Source organism: Loxodonta africana, chromosome 7 (genome assembly GCF_030014295.1).
Source record: "Loxodonta africana isolate mLoxAfr1 chromosome 7, mLoxAfr1.hap2, whole genome shotgun sequence".
Classification (NCBI taxonomy): Eukaryota; Metazoa; Chordata; class Mammalia; order Proboscidea; family Elephantidae; genus Loxodonta; species Loxodonta africana.
Window position 1 is genome coordinate 3,171,497 of NC_087348.1, and position 24,843 is coordinate 3,196,339.

The 24,843-nt window shown below is 47.8% G+C and overlaps 1 protein-coding gene across 8 annotated transcripts in view; it reads right to left on the bottom strand.

Moving 5' to 3' along the window:
- The window catches only part of CARS1 (cysteinyl-tRNA synthetase 1), a 108,003-nt gene that overhangs the window by 35,091 nt on the left and 48,069 nt on the right, over positions 1–24,843 (bottom strand). For all 8 annotated transcript variants that reach the window (XM_064287592.1, XM_064287590.1, XM_010601917.3 and 5 more), the window contains 5 exons: positions 23,716–23,812; positions 23,090–23,188; positions 21,874–22,023; positions 3,007–3,147; positions 2,696–2,784 (listed from right to left, as the gene is read on the bottom strand). In XM_064287592.1, coding sequence (XP_064143662.1) covers positions 2,696–2,784; positions 3,007–3,147; positions 21,874–22,023; positions 23,090–23,188; positions 23,716–23,812 — 576 coding nt within the window. The remainder of the gene's footprint in view (positions 1–2,695; positions 2,785–3,006; positions 3,148–21,873; positions 22,024–23,089; positions 23,189–23,715; positions 23,813–24,843) is intronic.

Consider the following 24,843-nt stretch of genomic DNA (forward strand, 5'->3'; position numbering starts at 1 on the left):
TTAAGTCAGATGTAACTGGATTTAGGGCCCACCCGGCACTGGTAGGGCCTCATTGATTTGCAACAAAGAAAACCCTGTTCCTAAACAGGGTCACATCCACAGGTACAGGGGTCAGGACTCAACAATTATTTTTAGGGACACAATTCCATCTGTAACACAGGGTCACCAAGCCCCTCTCTGCTCTAGTCTCTGCTCCTACCCTCAAGATTTGGTTCGCAGGTTGGCCCTCATGCCCTCTGATGAGCCCCTAAAAACCATGCTGGCCGTGTGGGCTGGGCAGGCACATGACAAGGACCCCAGGCCACAGAGGCAGACCCTCACTTCCTTGAGTGGCATGTCCTTCCTGCAGACCCTGCCCTGGGGGACGCGGGTATTCCACATTCTGTGACTGCACGGCCCCCGCCTGCCCCTGCCTCTGGTGACGACAAAGCCGTTCTGCGAAGCTCTTGCCTCTGCCTCCACGACGTGCTCCCAGATATTCTGGGCGGAAGGATCCATCCTCTAAGCCCGGGCCGCATGTGTCACCAGGTTTGACAAGTAGTCTCTGCTGCCCTGCAGGGATCTCGGGCGGATTACCCAGCAAGCAAGAAACGTGCAGGCAAGTTACACGCAGGCTCACGGTAAGCAAGGTATGCACGGGGTTATAGAAAGCAAGACACAAACAGTCTCACAGTAAAGCAAGATAAAAAGATACGCCCGGGCTTATACGTGTTCACCTACTGACCTGCAGTGCACGATTTCACATGGTGAAAGACAGGAGAGATCACGCGCAACAGCCTAGTGAGTGAGTACAAACAAGCCTGTGCGCACCTTCCTTGTTGGGTAATCCGTCCTTGCAGGGATCTGTGTTTCACGGGGGAGGTAGGAGGGGACGCAAACACTTCCCCAGAACCCGCTCTGCTCTCGGGGACTCTCACCCAACTTCACTTCATCCATCCATCCGTCTGTCCGTCCCTGCAGCTCCCATCCACCTGCTCCCCAAAATGTGTGTTGGAGTCCTGACCCCTATACCTGCGGATGTGATCCTGTTTGGGAACAGGGTTTTCATTGCTGTGTTACCCAGACCAGGCCCAGGCAGGGTGGGTTCTAAATCTAATCACTTCTGAGTCGTAGGAAGAGCAGATTTGACAGAGAAGCCCGTGGAGAAGACAGATGCCACGTGAGGGTCATCCACAAGCCCAGGACCCACAGACGCCCAGGGGCTGCTGACAAGGAGGACCTGACCTGGCCGAGCCCTGATTCGGACTCTGCACCTCCTGAACTGTGAGAATATAAAAGTCTGTTCCTTCAGCCACCCACTCATGGCGTGTTACAGCGGCCCCAGGTGACAGACATGCCGTGACCTGAGCCAGGACTGTGTGTGCCTGCGACCCACACTGGCCAGCAGTGCAGCTCCCAGAGCAAGGGCACAGTGAACATGCTGAGGGCTTCTGACAGATACCTGTTCATGTCCCTCTCTCGTTTGTCGGCTTCTTCACGTTAATCTCTGAGACCCTAAGGGTGCCTAGCGCAGTCAGATGATGTTGGAATGGCTCACCTAGAGCCACGGTGTCCGCCTGATGGGCAGGAACACCACTCGGTGGAATCATAACAAAGAGCCGCTAAAACTGCAGTTTAGCAACATAGTGCTGAGTGCAGCCCACGGCCTCAGGTACAGGGCGAGGGCAGTGTGCTCCAAGTCTGCCCCGTACCATAGATGACCCCAGCCACAGGTGGCTGGATGGTGCCTGGCTGTGCCTACCCCTCTGTGGCCACGATGACCTTCACTGCCGAGCTTCCTGGCAGACTGGGGGCACTCTCTCCTCCTTCCCACAGTCCCCAGCAGCTGCTGGGCCTGGTCAGAAGGCTTGTCAGCCAGATGCCTGCCGCCTTGGTGCTAGAATGGCCCTGGTTCCTGGTTTAGGCCGAGCTGTAACAGGGAGCCTGCGAGGCCTCTGGGGGCGGGTTGGGTATAGCCGGCACCCTCTACCCTCTTGCCTCGAGCAAAGTGGTAGGGTTTGTATGGTTAAACACCTGGCCTAACAGTTACTACTATATAAGCAAAGCATAGACGAGAAGGTTGCGGGGCAGGAAGCTTAAGTCAACGGGACCAAAACAACCAGATCAGAAATAACAAGGATGTTGACACAATGTGAAGAAGGTAACCAACGTCAAAGTCGGAAAAAAACCGAACTTGTTGCCGTCGAGTCGACACCAACTCCTAGCAACCCAAGAGGACAGAGTAGAACTGCCCCATAGGGTTTCCAAGGCTGTAATCTTTATGGAAGCAGGCTGCCACATCTTTCTCCCACGGAGGATTCGAACTGCTGACCTTTCAGTTAGCAGCTGAGTGCCTAACCACTGCACCACCAGGGTTCCTTTAACCAACATCACCGATTATTATGTCTAGGAACTGCAGAAATGGGTTTTGCTGTGTATATTTCCACCAAAAATAAGATAAAATATTAATAGTAAAAAAAAAAAGCGAAAAACCAAGAGGGCTCTGTTCACAGGGCAGCCCTCAGTTACGAAAGCCAGCACAACTAAGAACACAGAGGGGCAGCGAGAAGGCCACTGCGGGGGACGTGAAGGAACGTGGCTGAGCCCCCTGCTCTCCCGGAACCCTGCCCAGGACACTGCCCGGGACACAGAGTGCAGCTCTGCTCAGCAGATCCTCATGGGAGGTTACGCGGCCCTGAGGGGCCATCGCGCTTACCCGTAACCGTTGTCCACGATCCCCTGCACAAAGCTCACAATTTCGGGCACATATTCACTGACCCGCGTTAAGACATCCGGAGGGAGGACCTGTGGGTGACGAGAACGAGGAATTCCTGGATGTCTTCCCTTCTGGAAACTTCGTCTCTGACAAACACGCCCCATAGAAACGACATCTCCAGTTTGCACAGCAAGGGGCCCTGCACCCCTCGGCTCAAGTTCAAGGTCAATCTGACGTCATTTAGTTTGTGAGCTGACGGTGGCCTGGACCACACAGGGGATGCAGGGCAGGCACGGCGAGCACACACTCACGTTCAGAGCCGCCATGTCTTTGTGGAACTCTTCCTCCCAGAACTGGGGCAGTTTGGAGAAGATGGAGTTGTCTGTCACCTCGCTGCCAAACCTGGAGTCCAGCCAGTCAGAGAGCAGGTCCTTGGCTGCCTCCAGCAGCACCTGAGGAGAAGACAGGAGATACTGACACTGGCTCAGGGGTTCACACGACGGATGTGAGTGAGGGCAGAGTCGGCCCCATCAGCTCCCTGAGTTCAAGGGCACGCAGTCCCTGGCCTGAACCCTGGAGAGCTCTCATCTCACTGAGGACAATGCCCACGAGAGAGACAGACAAACATGGAGCCCACAGATGGGGGTCTGCGAGAGAGTGGAGGAAAAGCAGACTGGCGGGACCGGATGTCCAGAGGCAACCCCATGAGTGTCTGGGTAGAACTGGGCTCTATTGTGTTTTCAGTGGCTGATATTTTGGAAGAAGACTCCCAGGCCTTTCTTCCAAGGCACCTCTGGGCGGACTCCAGCCTTTCAGTTAGTAGCTGAGTGAGTGAACCAACTGCACCCCCCAGGGGTTCCAATAATAATAACAATAACAAAATAACAGCAGCCCCATCTAATTCGTAGGGTTTTAATAAATGACACATAAAATACTAGATAGAAACAGCATGGAAATCAGGAGTCCACAACTGAGTTGAATTGTTCTACAGGTCCTTGTACTGCTTGGGAAAGTGGGGGAAGGCCATTTAGCCAGGTCACTAAGCTAAGCAGAAACAGTACAATTTCCAGTGTAACCAGTAAAAGAACAGAAACTGAGATGCTCAAACTAGCGAAGGACAGGAAAGGAATTGGCCATGACCAAAGGCCAGGGAGGAGGAAAAGCAAGCACGGAGAGAAAAGCCAGAGGGGCTAAAATCCAGGAAGAGGCCAGGAACATACCTAAGAAAGACAATGGGCTTTCCTGACTAAAGGCAGGACTGGAAGGCTGGGTTTCCAATCAGTGCCCCAGCCACGCAGTGACAAGAGAGTCCCCAGGCACAAGGACACACAACAAAGAGAGAAGCCAGTTTCCTCAGGGAAGGGGTGGGCACTGGGGGCAAGGAGATGCTCGTAGGCTCTCAGGCTAATGTCATTAGTGCTCGGTGGGGATGGTGGGTTTGTGGATATTACGAGGGAAGGAACGGGCCACAAGATGCTAAAAGATTTCATTACCTAGGAAGATGTGACCACTTCAAGCTGGAATACCCTCATCCAAATAGCCATAAAATTTATACAGCAAAAAAGCGATAGGTCAGAGAGAAACGGGCACACCTACCATCCTAAGGGGCAAAAGGAGTTGGTGAAGATATAAAAACACTAACAACACGGGCAACAAGCCTGATTTACTGGGCGGTGTGGAGAGCTCTGCACCGAACACTTAGAGAACACAGAAGCTTCTCGAGCATGGAAGGGCATTTCCAACGCCAACTGCCCACGAGGCCCTCCGTCCTCAGACCCGGCGTGGCCCGACCGCTTCCACTGACCGGTGCGCAACGAAGTCACGAGTGCCCCACAGAAAGCTAATCTGAAGAACACCATACACCTGGGAATTAAAAACATACTACTGAATAAATCCCTGGAGTTAAAAGACATCAAAACGGAAATAAAAAATTCTTCGGAAGTGAATGTCGTCAAAATTTACAGAAGTGGCAAACAATGACACTTAAGAGAAAACGTGTGGCCCGAAACGCTCCAACCAGACAATGAGCTAAACTCCACTTTTCAGAAATGAGGCAAAAAGAGCAGGAGAAACAGGAAGAAAGAAGAGGGAATGAGGTCATTAAGAAAGGGCAAAAATTAATGAAACCGAAAAGGCAGAATAGGGAGGGTCAACAAAGCTGAAAGCGGGATCCCTGACAATTCTCGGATAGGATACAATTCCACTTAGAACCCCCGTATCCTGCGTGGAAGCTGACAGGCTGCAGACTGCCAGGACACACCGCGAGAGCCGCAGGCCCTGCTAGACAGCAGGGACTGAGAGCAAGAAATTCGAGTGGTGCACAGAGGGCGCCACGCGTGTCTGAGAACCTGACCCAGAGCAGGGATGGCACTGCAGACCCCTGGGGGAAGGAGGGGCTTCTGTATTTGGGGGAGGAAGTGGCTGGATGCCTACTGACACCGCTCACAGAAACTAATTCTAGAGAGACTGAAGGCTTACATGCAAACGGCCACACTCTAGTGACTTTAGGAAGAAATACAGGAGAATACCTTTTTGTCTCCCAGTGGGAAGGCTTCTTAAGACACAAAAGTCTAAACTAGAGGAAAAAAACCTGACACGTTTGATTCCAATAAAATTAGGACCCTCTGCTGATTAGGAGGCATCCCTGGTGGTACGGACGGTTTGTGCTCAATTACTCACTGAAAGGTTGGAGGTTGAATCCGCCCTGAGGTGCCTTAGAAGAAACGCCTGGTAATATATTTCTGAAAAACCAGCCATTGAAAACCCCACGGAGCACAGTTCTACTCTGACACATGGGGTCGCCATGAGTCGGACACGGAGCACAGTTCTCCTCTGACACACATGGGGTCGCCATGAGTCAGACACGGAGCACAGTTCTACTCTGACACACATGGGGTCGCCATGAGTCAGACACGGAGCACAGTTCTACTCTGACACACATGGGGTCGCCATGAGTCGGACACGGAGCACAGTTCTACTCTGATACACATGGGGTCGCCATGAGTCGGACACGGAGCACAATTCTACTCTGATACACATGAGGTCGCCATGAGTCAGACACGGAGCACAGTTCTACTCTGACACACATGGAGTCGCCGTGAGTCGGACACGGAGCACAGTTCTACTCTGATACACATGAGGTCGCCATGAGTCAGACACGGAGCACAGTTCTACTCTGACACACATGGGGTCGCCATGAGTCAGACACGGAGCACAGTTCTACTCTGACACACATGGGGTCGCCGTGAGTCGGACACGGAGCACAGTTCTACTCTGATACACATGGGGTCACCGTGAGTCGGACACGGAGCACAGTTCTACTCTGACACACATGAGGTCGCCGTGAGTCAGACACGGAGCACAGTTCTACTCTGACACACATGGGGTCGCCGTGAGTCGGACACGGAGCACAGTTCTACTCTGATACACATGGGGGTCGCCGTGAGTTGGACACGGAGCACAGTTCTACTCTGACACACATGGGGTCGCCGTGAGTCGGACACGGAGCACAGTTCTACTCTGACACACATGGGGTCGCCGTGAGTCAGACACGGAGCACAGTTCTACTCTGACACACATGGGGTCGCCGTGAGTCGGACACGGAGCACAGTTCTACTCTGATACACATGAGGTCGCCGTGAGTCGGACACGGAGCACAGTTCTACTCTGACACACATGGGGTCGCCGTGAGTCGGACACGGAGCACAGTTCTACTCTGATACACATGGGGGTCGCCGTGAGTCGGACACGGAGCACAGTTCTACTCTGACACACATGGGGTCGCCGTGAGTCGGACACGGAGCACAGTTCTACTCTGACACACATGGGGTCGCCGTGAGTCGGACACGGAGCACAGTTCTACTCTGACACACATGGGGTCGCCGTGAGTCGGACACGGAGCACAGTTCTACTCTGACACACGTGGGGTCGCCGTGAGTCGGACACGGAGCACAGTTCTACTCTGACACACGTGGGGTCGCCGTGAGTCGGACACGGAGCACAGTTCTACTCTGACACACATGGGGTCGCCGTGAGTCGGACACGGAGCACAGTTCTACTCTGACACACATGGGGTCGCCGTGAGTCGGACACGGAGCACAGTTCTACTCTGACACACATGGGGTCGCCGTGAGTCGGACACGGAGCACAGTTCTACTCTGACACACATGGGGTCGCCGTGAGTCGGACACGGAGCACAGTTCTACTCTGACACACATGGGGGTCGCCGTGAGTCGGACACGGAGCACAGTTCTACTCTGATACACATGGGGGTCGCCGTGAGTCGGACACGGAGCACAGTTCTACTCTGATACACATGGGGTCGCCATGAGTTGGAGCCAACTCCACAGCAGCTGGTTTGGTTTTGGTTCATTAGAGGAAAATCAAAACATAAGGTAAAAATCGGGAGAAGGTATTTGCAACACAGAGCCCCAGTGGCACAGTGGTTAAGAGTTCAGCTGCTAACCAAAAGGTTGGCCGCTAGCTGCTCCTCGAAAACCCTATGGGGCGGTTCGACTCTGTCCTATAGGGTTGCTCTAAGTCGGAATCGACTCAAAGGCCAAGTTTTTTTCTCTTTTTTTGGTTATTTGCAACATGTTTTATTAACAAAGGATTACCATCTGGGACACACAGGCTAATCACAGGCCAATAAAAACACAACAAATCACCCAACGAAGAAAGGGACAAAAGGCATGTGCAGAGAGGCAGCATGGGGGCAGGTGAGCCCGTAAGAACACAGCCAGCCTCACGAGCGGTCGGAGAAACGCAAACTCCAACCCCAGTGCTGCCACTCTATACCCTTCCTGGCGTGAAGGTCAGAGCCCGACAATCCTGAGCGTTGGCATCAACGCAGACGACATTCTGGACAACAACCTGGTGTCATCACCGTGCAGAAGAGTCGCCCACAGGCTGGAGGCTACCACCTTCAGGAAGGCCCTTGGTAGGCTTCTGGGAAACGAGCCGTTCCGGCAGCTGCGGAGGCTGGGATGCCGCAGCCCAAGGAGCCGCTGCCTGGACTGTCTGCACAAACACGGTGGTTTACACAGAACACTTTCCTGCTGGAGTCAGGAATTGCGGTGCTCGCCAGGCAACCAGCACCAATGAAGATCTGGGTGCAGAGTCTCTCAGGGGCTTCCCTGGGCAGATGCCGTCCACGTGTGGAGCTGTGTTTTTGCTGCAGGGGGAGAGTGGGCTGGGTGTGACCTCCGGGGCAGGAAAGCGTTGGGAGCTGTGTGCGGACCCCTCCAGACTCTACCTGGGCTCCTGCTCACAGGCCACACACAGCCTGCCCTTGGGATGAGTCTCAGCCCTGAGTGCAGTGATGTGCTGAGTCCGTGCATCCTTCTGTGACTTACGGATGTGTGGATGGCAGGGGAGGGTTGGGGATCTGACAGGCACCCAGACACAACCCCTCAGGCCCAACAGTTCCTCTCCCGGGGGCTCTGGCACCCATGCACCCAGAGACAGACACAAAACAGCCCATAGTGGCATTACTGGCCACCACAAAACCTGACTGCTGTCACAGGGCATACAGATGGGCCTGGTGTCCACAGAGCCCACAGACAGGAAGTAAGAGAGCTGTGGCTCCAACCCATGGATCCAGCTTAAAAGACACAACTTGGGGTGAAATGGCCAGTCTGCAAGGCTGTCAACACAAGGTACATTTGTAAAGTAAAATGCCAGAGAACGCAGGAATTCTGCCGACTGGCTCCTGGAGGCAGCAAGCTGGGACCCATGACACCTGAGTGCTGGCAGCGCTCTGTTCCTAAAGCCGCAGAGAGGGGGAAGAGGGGTGGGCTCTTGGTGCACATCTCCTTCTGACCCTTCAGCTCTCAGATCTACGCTACGTGGACTCTGTCAGGCTTCTTGGTGTCCTGTGAGGTTCCACAGATGACCAGCAGGGGGAGCTGGCATAAAGGAGAAGGGCCACCTGGGTGACACTCAGCGTGACCCTGAACTCAGAGTGCAGGGGGGCCAGGTTGGATGGGCTGTTAGGGGCGGCTACTCTGGCAGGGAGAGCCCAGAAGGAAGAGGATCAGGGTACCCCTTTTACCCAAGGCCCCATTTTTGTGTGAAGGAAAATCTTTGTAACAGAAGTAACAAAGCCAGCAAATGTGAGGCCCCAAGTTTGGCTGGCACCCCCTGCCCCCAGCACCAGTGTGCCCCGCTGCTCCATTCAACTTCAGTCTGCCTCCACTTCTTCCAGTGGCTGCCACTAAGAAATACCAGTGCAGCGGAGCCAACATGGCGCTACACACTGAAGCACCATGCCATCACTCCACGGCAAAGACATGAAAAACTAAGTAAAACATAGACAAACATCAACCCTGGAACCATATGCATCAAATGAAAGGATAAAGAACTCAACCAAGCACCGAATGGAGTAAGAAACTGACAGAAACCAGACAGCTAGGAGCCCTACAGACTAGAGGTCCCCTATCAGGCAAGGTGGCACAGATTCGCCATCTTGGACCCCTCAGCCACCACGTATGGTGGACAGGGAGTACAGGAAGGCAGCTTCACAGAGCTCCCTGCAGGAGACAGAGCACCCAGTAACCAGCGATACATGCTTTCCCACCCTCCTCCCTTCTTCCCTCTGCTCAGCCTCTGCCAGTTTCTGGAGGGCTGCAGTCACTTGGCTGGGAGACCCTGGCTCCTTGCCACTTGGATTTGTCCCACTTGCACTGGCTGGCTCTATCACTGCCATTTTTTTGGTGCCGTTATTGCTTTATTTTGCTTCTTTCAACTTCTCTCTCTCACCTCCTTCCTTTCCCTTCTCTTGCTCTGCATGCCATCTCTGCTCCTTCTTGACAGGCTGTGAGCACTGCTCAGATGGGAAGCCACATCCCTGGTCCGTGCCACGCCAGTGGGCTCCCTGGGGGGCCTTTTTAAAATTTTGTTTTTGTTTTTGTTTCTTGGTTTTCTTGTCTTTCTCTACCTTCCTTCTTGTCCTTTATCCTGAATGCTTGGAGCTGTGTACCATCTCTGCTTCTTCTAGACGGGCTATGCAGTGCCACTCAGCTAGGGAGCCACTTCCCTGGCCCACATCACCAAGCCAGTGGGCCCTCTTGGGACTTTTTTTTCCCCTCAGTTTCTTGTTTCTACCATCCTTCCTCTATTTATTCCTGAACACCTGGCACCATGTGCCATCTGCTCCTTCTAGATGGCCTGTGGAGCACTGCTTGGCTGGGGAGTCTCTTCCCTGGTTTGTGCCACAAAGCCAGAGGGCTCCCTCAAGCATTTTTTTCCTTTCTTTTCTCAGTTTCTTGTCTACCTCCCTTCCTTTCCTTTCTCCCAGACGCCTGGCACCGTGTATCATCTCTGCTCCTTGACAGGCTGTGCTGCACTGCTCGGCTAGGGAGCTCTGCCCCGGTCCGTGCAACCGCACCAGTAGGCTCCCTAGGGGCACTTTTTTTTCTTTTTTTTTTTCTTGGTTTCTTGTCTCTCTCTACCTTCCTTCCTAATCCTTTTCCTGAACACGTGGCACTGTGTGCCATCGCCAGTCCTTCTTGACAAGCTGTGCAGCACCACTTGGTGGGGATCCGCCTACAGTTGGCTCCCTTGGGGTAATTGTTTTCTTTTCCCTTCTGTTTCTTGTCGCTCTCTACCTTCCTTCCTTCCCAACACCTGGCATTTTTCCCCCCCTCTCAGTTTCTTGTCTCTCTCTCTCTACCTTCCTTCCTTTTCCTTCTCCCGACCACCTGGCCATGTCTGCCTTTCTCTCTCTCTCTTTTTTAAATTTAATTTCTTATCTCTCCATTTCTTCCTTTTCTTTTTCCCAGCCACCTAGCTGTATGTCCTGTACCTGTCCCTTCTTGATGGCCTGTGCCACATTGCCCAGCTAGAAAGCCACCAAGACATGGCGTCCTCTGGTCTGCACCAATCCAACAGCAGACTCTCTTAGCACTATTTTTGGGGGCTTCTGTTTCTCTCTCCTCTTTCTCTTCTTTCCTACACTCACTTAGCTCTACACTCCACATCTTCCCTTGTCCCTTCTGCCTATCTTCACCTTGTGCTGAGCATCACACCCTCGAATGGCACAGGCAGTCTGCCAGAACTGCCCTGCACTGACCCCGGCCTCACCCTGTGAGCCCCAGTACCTGCTGCAAATGACTCAGCCCAGGCCCTCCTCTTTGGTTGTACTGGCCCTGCTGTACCACAGCTGAGCAAGTGGCCCCGCTCATTGGACAAAGTGCTGAGAAGTATCCTGCCCACAGATGAGCAAACAACAAAGACAAAGACTGCCCAGCTCACCTGCTCAGACATAACCAAATAAAAAAGCAGGATGAAACAAACAAATCTGCAATCAGTAAATGATGAAAATAACTACTGACTGTCCCAAAGACAGCAGACAATATCAAAACATATAAAAAAAAAAAGGGACCGGATGATTCAAATAGGTGTCCAAAACAAAACTGAAGACAACTTTCCAGTAGAAGAAAAGGAACTGGAACTACCTGAAAGGGAATTCAAATCTCCAATACCTAGGGCTACCCAAGAGATGAAGGAAAACGTAGACAAAAATGACAGAAAAAAAGACAAAATCAAGGAAAAGACAGACAAGATCATAGAAACGACAGACAAAACAATAGGATAATTCAGGAAAATAATACAGGAACAAAATGGTAAAATAAATTCACAACTAGAACTCATACAAAAACAGCAATTAGAAATCCAACGGATAAACAACAAGATTTCAGAAATGGACGGTGTCACAGAAGCGCTGAGGAGCAGAAATGGACAGTGTCATAGGAGGGCTGAGGAGCAGAAAGGGACAGTGTCATGGAAGGGCTGAGGAGCAGAAATGGACAGTGTCATGAAGAGCTGAGGACCAAAAATGGACAGTGTCATGGAAGGGCTGAGAAGCAGCAACAGACAGTGTCAGGGAAGGGCTGAGGAGCAGAAATGGACAGTGTCACAGGAGGGCTGAGAAGCAGAAATAGACGGTGTCACAGGAGGGCTGAGGAGCAGAAATGGACAGTGTCACAGGAGGGCTGAGGAGCAGCAATGGACGGTGTCACAGGAGGGCTGAGGAGCAGCAATGGACGGTGTCACGGAAGGGCTGAGGAGCAGGTGTGAATTTCAGGAATGGACACTGTCATATGAGGAGCAGGTGTGAAACAACGGAAGAGAGGATCAGTGAAATTCACAAATCCTTGGATACCACTTTGTTTGGGGAAAAATCAGAGGAAAAAAACAAAGAAAAATGAAGAAACACTGAGAATGATATGGGATACAATCAAAAGCAAAAATCTAAGAGTGATCGGAGTCCCAGGACAGGGGGAGAAAACAGAAAACAGAGGATCATTAAATTGGTGACAGAAAATTTCCCCAATATCATGAAAGATGAAAAGCTGAACATCCAAGAAGCTCAGTGAACCCCATGTAGGACAGGCCCCAAAAGAAAATCACCAAGGCATATCATAATCACACTTGCTAAAACCAAAGACAAAGAAAGAATCCTGAGAGCAGATGGAGGAAAATGAAAAGTCATATTCAGAGGGGAAATAATAAGACAAAACTTTGATTGCTTGGCAGAAACCAGGCAGGCAAGAAGGCAATGGGATGACATATATAAAACCTTGAAAGAAAAAATTGTCAACCAAGAATAATATATCATGCAAAACTCTCACTCAAATATCATGGTGAAATCAGGGCATTTCCAGATAAACAGATATTAAGGGAATATGTAAAAACCAAACCAAATTTACAAGAATTATTAAAGGCAGTCTTTCGGTTAGAGAACAAACAACATCAAACAACTGCCTGAATCTAGGATGCAAGACCATATCAGCCAGATACCAACCTAGGTAATAAACTCCCGAGGATAAAACAAAACTAAAAGATTTACAACAGGTAACCAGCCAGGTTTATCTGCAAATGACAACAACATCAGAACAATAAAAAAGGCAATAAATACTGTAGGTATAGAACTTTCAAATGGAGAGGAAGTCAAGGTGATACCAAATAATAAGACTGGCTCAAACTTAGGAAGATAAGGGTAAATTTCAAGGTAACCACAAAGAAAGTTAACAAACCCTACGCATCAAAATAAAGAAGAGAAACATAAAGTCTCGGTAAACACAAAATCTTCAAAAATGAACGAAACAAACAAACAAAAAATTCACAAACAAAGGAATTCAGCATAGGAGAGTAAAAGGAAAAAGAAAATGTCAACACCACAAAAGAAAAAAAAAAGGCACTACAAAACGCCAGCAATAAACTCACACCTATCAATAATTACACTGAATGTAAATGGCCTAAATACACCCATAAAGAGACAAAGAGCAACAGAATGAATTAAAAAACAGGACCCATCAATATGCTGTCCACAAGAGACAATTTATTAAAATCAAAGGATGGAAAAAAATATATCATGCAAACAGCTTCCAAAAAAAAAGCTGGAGTAGCAATACCAATATCAGATTTAAAACAAAATCCACCGTAAAAGACAAATAAGAGCATTATATAATGATTAGAGGGACAATCCATCATGGAGACATAACCATAATAAATATCTACGCACCCAACGACAGGGCTCCAAAATACATAAAACAAACTCTAACAGCAATGAAAAGATAAACTGACAGTTCCACGACAAGAGTAGGAAACTTCAACACACCACTCACAGTAAAGGACAGAATATCTAGAAAGAAACTCAACAAAGATACAGAAGATCTAAAGTCCACAATCAGCCAACATGACCTCACAGGCATATACAGAACACTCCACCCAACAGCTACAAAGCACACATTCTTTTCCAACACACATGGAACGTTCTCCAGAGTACGCCACATCTTAGGCCTCAAGAACAAGGCCAGGGGCCGACTGTGGAACAGACCATCAATTGCTCAAATGCAAGTTCAAGCTGAAACTGAAGAAAATCAGAGCAAGTCCACGAGAGCCAAAATATGACCTTGAGTATATCCCACCTGAATTTAGAGACCATCTGAAGAATAGATTTGACGCACTGAACACTAGTGATTGAAGACCAGACGAGTTGTGGAATGACATCAAGAACATTATACATGAAGAAAGCAAGAGGTCACTGAAAAGACAGAAGAGAAAGAAAAGACCAAGATGGATGTCAAAGGAGGCTCTGAAACTTGCTCACGAATGTTGAGCAGCTAAAGCAAAAGGAAGAATTGATGAAGTAAAAGAACTGAACAGAAGATTTCAAAGGGCCTCTCGGGAAGACAAAGTAAGTATTATAATGACATGTGCAAAGAGCTGGAGATGGAAAACCAAAAGGAAAGAACACGCTTGGCATTTCTCAAGCTGAAAGAATGGAAGTAAAAATTCAAGCCTTGAGTTGCAATAGTGAAGGATTCTATGGGGAAAATATTAAACTATACAGGAAGCATCAAAAGAAGATGGAAGGAATACACAGAGTCATTATACCAGAAAGAATTAGTCGATATTCAACCATTTCAAGAGGTGGCATATGATCAGGAACCGATGGTACTGAAGGAAGAAGTCCAAGCTGCTCTGAAGGCACTGGCGAAAAACAAGGCTCCAATGTTTTTGGATGGAATATCAATTGAAATGTTTCAACAAACAGATGCAGCGCTGGAGGTGCTCACTTGTCTATGCCAAGAAATATGGAAGACAGCTTCCTGGCCAACTGATTGGAAGAGATCCATATTTATGTCTATTTCCAAGAAAAGTGATCCAACCGAATGTGGAAATTATACAGCAATATCATTAATATCAAATGCAAGCAAAATTTTGCTGAAGATCATTCAAAAACAGCTGCAGCAGTGTATCAACAGGGAACTGCCAGAAATTCAGGCCGGTTTCCAAAGTGGACATGGAACCAGGGATATCATTGCTGATGTCAGATGGATCCTGGCTGAAAGCAGAGAATACCAGAAGGATGTTTACCTGTGTTTTATTGACTATGCAAAGGCATTGGACTGTGTGGATCGTAACAAATTATGGATAACATTGTGAAGAATGGGAATTCCAGAACACTTAATTGTGCTCATGAGGAACCTTTATCTAGATCAAGAGGCAGTTGTTCAGAGAGAACAAGAGGATACTGATTGGCTTAAAGGCAGGAAAGTGCATCAGGGTCGTATTCTTTCACCATACCTATTCAATCTGTATGCTGAGCAAATAATCCGAGAAACTGGACTATATGAAGAACAGGGCATCAGGATTGGAGGAAGACTCATTAACAACCTGTGTTATGCAGATGACACAACCTTGCTTGCTGAAAGTAAAGAGGACTTGAAGCACTTACTAATGAAGATCAAAGACCACAGCCTTCAGTATGGATTGCACCTCAACGTAAAGAAAACAAAAATCCTCACAACTGGACCAATGAGCAACATCATGATAAACGGAGAAAACACTGAAGTTGTCAAGGATTTCATTTTACTTGAATCCACAATCAACAGCCATGGAAGCAGCAGTCAAGAAATCAAAAGACGCAATGCATTGGGTAAATCTGCTGCAAAGGACCTTTAAAGTGTTGAAGAGCAAAGATGTCACCTTGAAGGCTAAGGTCCGACCCAAGCCATGGTATTTTCAATCACATCATATGCATGTGAAAGCTAGACAATGAATAAGGACGACCGAAGAAGAGTTGACGCCTTTGAATTGTGGTGTTGGCAAAGAATAGTGAATATACCATGGACTGCCAAAAGAACGAACAAATCTGTCTTAGAAGAAGCACGGCCAGAACGCTCCTTAGAGGCAAGGATGGCAAGACTGCATCTGACATACTTTGGACATGCTGTCAGGAGGGATCAGTCCCTGGAGAAGGACGTCGTGCTTGGCAGAGTACAGGGTCAGCGGAAGAGGAAGCCCCTCAACAAGGTAGATTGACACAGTGGCTGCAACAATGAGCTCGAGCATAACAACGATTGTAAGGATGGTGCAGGACCGGGCAGTGTTTTGTTCAGTTGTCCATAGGGTTGCTATGAGTCAGAACCGACACGACGGCACCTAACAACAACAAGGCCACAAAGCAACCCTTACCAAAATACAAAACAGTGAGATAATATCAAGTATCTTCTCTGATCACAATGCCACAAAGTAGAAATTAACAACAGGAAGACCAAGGAAAAAATATAAAATACATGGGAACTGAATAATACTCTGCTTAAAAACCAGTGGGTAATACAAGAAATCAAAGATGGAATCAAAAAATCCTAGATTCAAATGAGAATGAAAACGCAGCATACCAAAACCTCTCGGACACAGCAAAGGCAGTGCTCAGAGGGCAATTTATAGCAATAGATGCACACATCAAACATGAAGAAAAGGGACAAAATCAAAACATTAGCAACACAACGTGAAGAAATAGAGAACAGCAAAAGAAGGCCACAGCCCCCAGAAGAAAGGAAATAATAAAGATCAGAGCAGAAATAAATGAAACAGAGAACAGAAAAATAGAAAGAATCAACAAAACCAAAAGCTGGTTCTTTGAAAGGATCAACAAAATCGGCAAGCCACTGGCCAAACTGACAAAAGAAAAACTGGAGAAGACACAAATAACCCAGGTATGAAATGAAATGGGGGACATTACAACAGACCCAACTGTAATAAAAAGGATCATGACAGAGTACTACGAAAAACTATATTCCAACAAATTTCTAGAAACACACTACCTCCTAAACTAACACAAACTGAAGTTGAAAATCTGATCAGACCCTTAACAAGAACAGAAATTGAAAAGGTAATAAAAAAAACTCCAAACAAAAACAGGCCCTGGGCCACATGGCTTCACTGGAGAATTCTACCAAACACTCACAGAAGAGCTCATGCCAGTGCTACTCAAACTATTTCAGAACATAGAAAAGGAAAGCATACTTCTGAATTTGTTTTCTGAAGCCAGCATAACCCTGATACCAAAACCAGACAAAGACAGCACAAAAAAAGAAAATTACAGACCAATATCACTCATGAACATAGATGCAAAAATTCTCAACAAAATTCTAGCCAATACTGATGATTATGAGGGTGGGACGGAGGGAGAGGGGTATTCACTAACCAGATAGTACACAAGAATTATCTTAGGTGATAGGGAGGCCAACACACAGTACAGGGAAAGTCAGCACAACTGAACTAAACCAAAAGCAAAGAAGTTTCCTTGAATACAACCAAACACTTCGAGGTACAGAGTAGCAGGGGCAGGGGTCTGGGGACTATGGTTTCAGGGAACATCTAGGTCAACTGGTATAATAAAGTTTATTAAGAAAATGTTCTGCATCTCACTTTGGTGAGTGGTGTCTGGGGTCTGAAAATCTAGCAAGCGGGCATCTAAGATGCATCGATTGGTCCCAACCCACCTGGAGCAAAGGAGGACGAAGATGAAGACACAAGGAAAATATGAGCCCAAGAGACAGAAAGGGCCACAAACCAGAGCCTCCATTAGCCTGAGACCAGAAGACCTAGATGGTGACCAGCTACCACTGATGACTGCCCTGACAGGGAGCACAAGAGAGAGCTCCTGATGAAATGAAAGTGGGATGCAGAATTTAAATTCTAGTAAAAAGACCAGACTTAATGGTCTGACTGAGACTGGAGGGTCCCCAGAAGACATGGCCCCCAGACTCTGGTAGCCAAAACTAAAACCATTCCTGAAGCCAACTCTTCAGACAAAGATTAGACTGGATTACAACACATAAAATGATACTTGTGAAGAGCGTGTTTCTTAGCTCCAGTAGATATGTGAGACTAAATGGGCAGCTCCTGTACAGAGGTAAGACGAGAAGGCAGAAAGGGACAGGAGCTGGTTGAATGGACACTGGAAATACAGGGTGGAAAGGAGAAGTGTGCTGTCACATTACAAGGAGAGCAACTAGGGTCACATAACAACGTGTGCATAAATTTTTGTAACAGAAACTAACTTGAATTGTAAACTTTCACTTAAAACACACACAAACAAAAAAAAAATTCTAGCTAATAGAATTCAGCATCATATCAAAAAAATAATATACCATAACCAAGTAGGATTCATACCAGGTATGCAAGGATGGTTCAAGATTAGAATACCAATCAATATGATCCGCCACATAAATAAAAGAATCACATGATCATGTCAATCGACACAGAAAAGGCATTCGACAAAGTCCAACACCCATTCCTAATTAAAAGCTGTCAATAAAATAGGTATAGAAGGGAAATTTCTCAACATATTAAAGGGCATCTATACAAAACCAACAAAACCAACAGCCAACATCATTCTTAATGGAGAGAGCCTGAAAACATTCCCCTTTAGAACGGGAACAAGACAAGCATGCCCTTTACCACCACTCCTATTTAACACTGTGCTGGACGTCCTAGCTAGAGCAATAAGACAAGAAAAAGAAATAAAGGGCATCCAAATTACTGACGAAGAAATAAAACTGTCCCTACTTTTGGATGATATAATACTATACATACCCAGTGCCATCGAGTTGATTCCGACTCACAGCGATACTATATATATGAAACCCAAAAGACTCCATGAAGAAACTACAGTGACTAATCGATTCAGCAGAGCAGCAGGATATAAGATAAACATACAAAAATCCCTGGATTCCTATACCCCAATAAAGAGAGTAATGAAAAGGAAATCAGGACAACAATTCCACTTATAACAGCCCCTAGAAAAATAAAATACTTGTGAATAAATCTAACCAGGGGCGTAAAAGACTTATACAAAGAGAACTACAAAACACTACTGCAAGAAACCAAAATAGAACAACATAAACGGAAAAACATACCATGCTCATGTATAGGCAGACTCATTGAGAAAATGTCAATTCTACCCAAAGCAATCAACAAATACAATGCAATCCCAATCCAAATACCAACAGCATTCTTTAAAGAGATGGAACAACTAATCGTTAACTTTATATGGAAAGAGAAAAGGCCCCAGATAAGGAAAGCACTATTGAAGATGAAGAATAAGGTAGGAGGACTCGCACTACCTGACCTCAGAACCTACCACATAGCTACGGTAGTCAAAACAGCCTGCTACTAGTACAATGACAGTTACATTGACCAATGGAACAGAACTGAGAACCCAGATGTAAATCTATCCACCTACGGTCACCTGATCTTCGACAAGAGCCCACAGACCATCAAATGGGGGAAAGACAGTATTTTTAACAAATGGTGCTGGCAAAACAGAACGTCCATCTACAAAAAAACGAACAGGACCCCATACCTCACACCATACACAAAAACTAATTCAAAATGGATCAAAGACCTAAATATAAAACCCAAAACTATAAAGATCAAAGAAGAAAAAAATAGCATCAATGCTAGATGTCCTAATACACAACATTAACAGGATACAAACCCTAACTAACAACACACAAGCTCCAGAAGATAAGCTAGATGACTGGGACCCTCTAAAAATTAAACACGTATACTCATCAAAAGACTTCACCAAAAAAGTAAAACGAGAACCTACAGACTGGAAAAAATTTTTGACTACGACGAATCTGAGGAAGGTCTAATCTCTAAAATCTACAGGAAAATCCAACATTCTACAACAAAAAGACAAATAATCCAATTAAAAAACTGCCAAAAGAAATAAACAGGCAGTTCATCAAAGAAGACATTCAAGCGGCTAACAGACACATGAGGAAATGTTCATCATCACTAGCCATTACGGAAACGCAAATCAACACGACAATGCGATACCATCTTACCTCTGACATTACTGGCACCAAAAAAAAAACAAAACGGAAAATGTTGGAGGGGCTATGGAGAGATTGGAACTCTTATGCACTGCTGGTGGGAATGCAAAATGATACAACAACCCTTTTGGAAGACGATATGGTGCTTACTTAAAAAGCTAGAAATAGAAATACCGTATGATCCAGCAATCCCAGTCCTAGGAACATATCCTGGGGAAATAAGAGCTGTCACACGAATAGACACATGCACATCGATGTTCACTGCAGCATTGTTTACAACAGCAAAAAGATGGCGACAACCTAGATGTCCATCAATAGATCAATGGAGAAACAAACTACGGCACACACACAGTGGAGTATTATACAACAATAAAGAACAATGATGAATCTGTGAAGCATCTCACAACATGGAAAAATCTGGAGGACATTATGCCAAGTGAAATAAGTCAATCACAAAAGGCCAAACATTGTATGAGATCACTACTATAAAAGCTCATGAAAAGATTAACGCACAAAAAGAAACAATTTTTCATGGTTACAAGGGAGGGGAGGGGTAGGGAGGGCAAACACGAAACAGACAATAGATAAGTGGTAACTTTGGTGGAGGGGAAGAGTATACAATACTGGGGAAGCCAGTACAACTTGTCCAAAGCAAGGTCATGGAAGCTCCATAGACACATCTAAACTCCCTGAGGGACTGAGGGCTGTGGAGACCATGTTCTCAGGGAACATCTAGCTCAACCGGCACCACAGAGTTTATAAAGAAAAGGTTCTACATTCTCCTTTGGTGAGTAGTGTCTGGAGTCTGAAAAGCTTGTGAGCGGCCATCTAAGATACTCCACTGGTCCCACCTCGTCTGGAGCAAGGGAGAATGAAGAAAACCAAAGACACAAGGGAAAGATTAGTCCAAAGAACTAATGGACCACAACTGCTCAGTCTACTCCACCAGACTGAGTTCAGCAAAACTAGATGGTGCCCAGCTATCACCATCGACTACTCTGACAGAAGTCACAATACAGGGTCCCGGGCAGAGCTAGAGAAAAATGTAAAACAAAATTCTAACACACACACACATGCAAAAAAAAGAGATCAGACTTACTGGTATCACAGCGACTGGAGAAATCCTGAAAGTATGGCTCTCGGGCACCCTTTTAGCTCAGTAATGAAGTCACTCCTGAGGTTCACCCTTCAGCCAAAGATTAGACAAGCCCATAAAACAAAAAAAGACTAAATGGGCGCACCAGCCCAGGGGCAAGGATGAGAAGGCAGGAGGGGACAGGAAAGGTGGTAATGGGGAACCCCAGGTCGAGAAGGGGGGGGTGTCGACACGTCATGGGGTTGGTAATCAACGTCACAGAACAATATGTGTACTAATTATTTAATGAGAAGCTGGTTTGTTCTGTAAAGCTTCCTCTAAAGTACAATAACAAAAAAAAACGAGAAATACCAGTGCATCCCAGTTCGTCGGCCTAACAATGTGTTTGGTGCTTCTATTCTACCTCCTAGTTCACTGGGTAGCATCTGGGGTCGTCAAAGATTCCAAGTGCCCACCATCCAAGGCACAACAATCGGTCTCTATTTGCCTGGAGAGTCAGGAACGGCAGGAGAAAATGGAATGTGTGGCTGATCGCCTCCATGAACAACTGCCTCCTTTGCCATGAAACCAGAAGAAATGGATGGTGGCTGGATACCACTACTGAACAGTTTGATCAAAGACACTATGGAAGACTACAGGAGAAAAATACAGAACAAAATTTCAAATTCTCTTGGACTCCAAACTTTCTGGAGCCACGAGGGCTGGATGAAGCCCTAAAATTACTGCCCTGAGATAATCTTTAAACGTTAAACCAAAACTAACCCCTGAAGTCTTCTTAAAACCAAACAGTAGTTTAGCTTAACTAGTAAAAAACATCTGCCTCGAGCATTATGCTTTTTTAAGAACTATCTATATTGGATCAAAGTGACCACAGCAATGTGAAAGATTAGACAGGAAACAAGAGGCAGTGAGTTCATGTCAATGGGGGAGGAACAACTCGGAAAAGGTGGATGAGAACGGTTGCACGGTGTGAAGAATGTAATCACCGTCCCTTAACCATATGTGCAGAAATGGCTGAATTGGTCTATGTTCTGCTGTGTATATTCCCAACGAAAAATAAATTTTAAAAAATTAAAGGAAAAAAAAGCATCAGTGGGAGCCACTGGACAATCCTGGAACACCTTTTCACACCAGTGTCCTACTCGACCAATGGGAGGCTGGGCAGGGAGCAGGGGCAGGGCAGCACATGGGCTCAGGCACAGGACTGTGTGCCTTACTCAGGTGGCCCTGACTCTGCACCCAGGGGGGTGGGCCTGGACCAGGAAATGGGACGGGGTGCAGGGTGGCGGGCACTGACCAGCCCCCAGAGAACTGGGCCACCTGTACCGCACAGCTTCCAGAGTTGTGGTCCAGGCTGTGTCAAGCTAAGACACAGAATCACACCTGTGCACACCTGCTATGTGAACGCCCAAGGGCTGGCCGGGACACACTGAAAATCCCACCTCGGCATGGCCGCTGATCTCTTCTGCAGAGAGCTCGGCCTGCACGGCCTTGTCCAGTGGCTCAGCGGCCAGCTCCACAGCGCGCTGGGTCCTTTCAAGCATCTGCCTTTTATCAGGATCTGTTGTCTCGTTCACTTTCTCTGAGAACGGCTGCAGCGAGAAGGACAGGCCAAAGGTTAGATTCTGTTCAGCAGAAACCTGTGTTAATAAAGCCAAATGAATGTAGATGAGTGTGTTCTTTCCACGGTCCCCAGACTGTAAAGACATCTGAATTCTTTTCCCCAAGCAGTGGTGGGGGAGGGCTCTGCCCAGGCACAGCCCATCTGCTGACTTTGGACAGGGTCTTCCTGCCACACCGCCATGCCTCCGTTTCTCTGATGTAAGAGCAGTACTTCTAAGCTATCCTGAGGGATTAAACAAGCTGGTTCGTCTAATGAGCCCCGAGGAGTGCCCAGCACCTGGCGAGCCCTTGGTGTCAGGCACCAGGAAGAGCTCTAGGCCCTGCGTCCTGGCCCCTGGCCACATCCACCAGGAAGAGCCCTCGGCCCTGTGTCCAGCCTTCAGGGCCTGATGGAGCGCAGCGCTCTAACTGGGCTCTGTTCTCCTAGTAGAGGTAAACTGCTGTAGCCACAGTCGAGTTTATGACAATGAAGTGCCTTATCCGGCCTGATCTTGCTATGGAATACAAAATTGAACATTCATACGACTGTTTACTCAAAATTAAAACATTAAAATTGGTGAAAACTGACTCTGGTTATTTGCTTCTGTAAAGATCGCTGCCTAGGCAAGCCTACGAGGCAGTTCTACTCTGTCACGTGGGGCTCCCACGAGTCAGAATTGACTCCACAGTGCCCAAAAACTTCAGATAACTGCAAAAATACATGACATCGCCAGACCCAAACCCTGGTGTCACTTCTGCATCTCTGACTTGGTGCCCCAGACGTCAAGGGTGAGTGGTAGGAAGCACGTTTACGTGTGAGGCAGACGAGAGTCGCTGTGCGGGATCCAGGGACCGCTCTACATTCTGCCATGTGCGTCTTTCCTGGAGGCTTCCTCACAGGCGGGGGGACCAGCGCTATCGAGACCTCGGTGACCCGTGACAGAACGGTTTTAGTGCTGTGCGCTTTGCCAACGCCTGCTGCAGACAGACTACTCTAGGGATGGGGCCCACAATCAGCCTCTGAGGCCGGCGGTCTGGGGCCCACGGAAGGACCACCTGCAGGGCAGCGTGTATGTCCTCGAGGAGCTGGGCCGCCTGGGGCTGCTTCTCCCGGTACTGCTCGAATAGGTGGTTTTGCCGTGCCCGCTTGATGATCTGAGGAAAAAAGAAAAGGTCAGCCGAGAGTAAGCACCAGGGAGCGCACTCCAGCCATGCGCAGCAGGCACACCAAACCCTGATGGGGAGGAGAGGGGAGGGCGAGTGAGGGTCTGCAGGCGCGCAGGGTGTAGCCTGAGTCTGGCCGCAGGGCACTGAACCGGCTTTAATGCACTCTTTCTGAAGCTCAAGGGCACAAGTCCACCCTGTCCCTACCCCAGGCAGGGTTACACACCCAACTCCAAGCAAAAGCAGGCTCCCTTCAGGAGGCACCGCGCGCGCTAATAGCACTTAGTCAACTCAGGCACTGGAAGTGCAGGTTTCTAACTACATCTGATCCCCTGAGTAACGAGAGTCTCCTCAGCATGAACGCTAACACCGACTCCTTGAGGGGATTTCAACAACACTGACCAGGTGCAGACCTGAGCTCGCTGAATCCCACACCATTTACTGATGTATCCAAAAGCCAAGTCTCCTTCCATCACAATCCTGCGTCTTTAGAACTTAACCTTGAAAACGCCCTTTACCTTATCGTCAATGTCCGTGATGTTCATGCAATAAAAGACGTCGTATTTAAAGTAATCCTTCAACACTCTTCTCAAGATATCAAAAGAGATATAGGACCTAAAGGAAGGAGAAGCAAGTGTTTCCAAAGCACAGACCATGTGCGTGATGAGGTCTTGAGGACTTGAGAAGGTCCGAGTAGAAGGATTCCAGGACATTCACCCAGCAGCATCTACTCTCCTCAAGCTCCCCTCTGTGGCCTAGTCACAGCCACTTTCGGCCTCAGGCCTGAGGATCATGGAAGCCCCACACCTGAGCTTGACGATGAGGGACAGACGGTGTCTGAATACGTCCCAGAATATTAACGACACGCCTATGGGGGATTGTTTTCTTTGGTTATCAACACTTTCTAATTTTCCTACAATGAACACGGATTATTTTATATAATTAAAAAACCCATTTTAAAGATAAGAGAAGTTTAGGCATACACCCAAAAGACTTTGAAAGCAGGGATTCAAACACCAGTGTTCACCAGAACGCTATTCACAAGAGCCAGAAGGTGGACACAACCTTCAGCATCCATCAACAAGTGAACGGACACAGTGTGGTCCATCTGTATAATGGAATGTTACTCAGCCACGAAGAGCAATGAGGTCCTGATACACGCTGCGACACGGATTAACCCCGAACACGTGATGCTGAGTGAAAGAAGTCAATCACGACAGTCAGAAATCACGTACTGAATGATCCCACCCAGGTGAAATACCTACAACAGGGCAGTGCATAGACACCACAGGTTATTCATGGTCACCAAGGGTATGTGGCGGGGTAACTGCTCAGGGGCAGAGTTTCTGTTTGGGGTGATGAAAACGGATAGCAGTGATGCTTACACGACACGATGAACGTAACTAACGCCACTGAACTATGTATGTAAAAATGGTTGAACTGGTAAATGTTTTATTATATGTATTTCACCACAACAAAAGTTCAGGGACAATTTTCCTCTCAAATATCAGATCATCTCTAGCCCATCAGAGATCTCTCTGAGACTCTTGTCTGGGGCCATAGCCTCCTGGCTCCACCTCCTGGCCACCCCGCCTCCAGGCTCCCAGCAGGCGCCACCTCCCAGCCACCCCACCTCCCAGCCACCC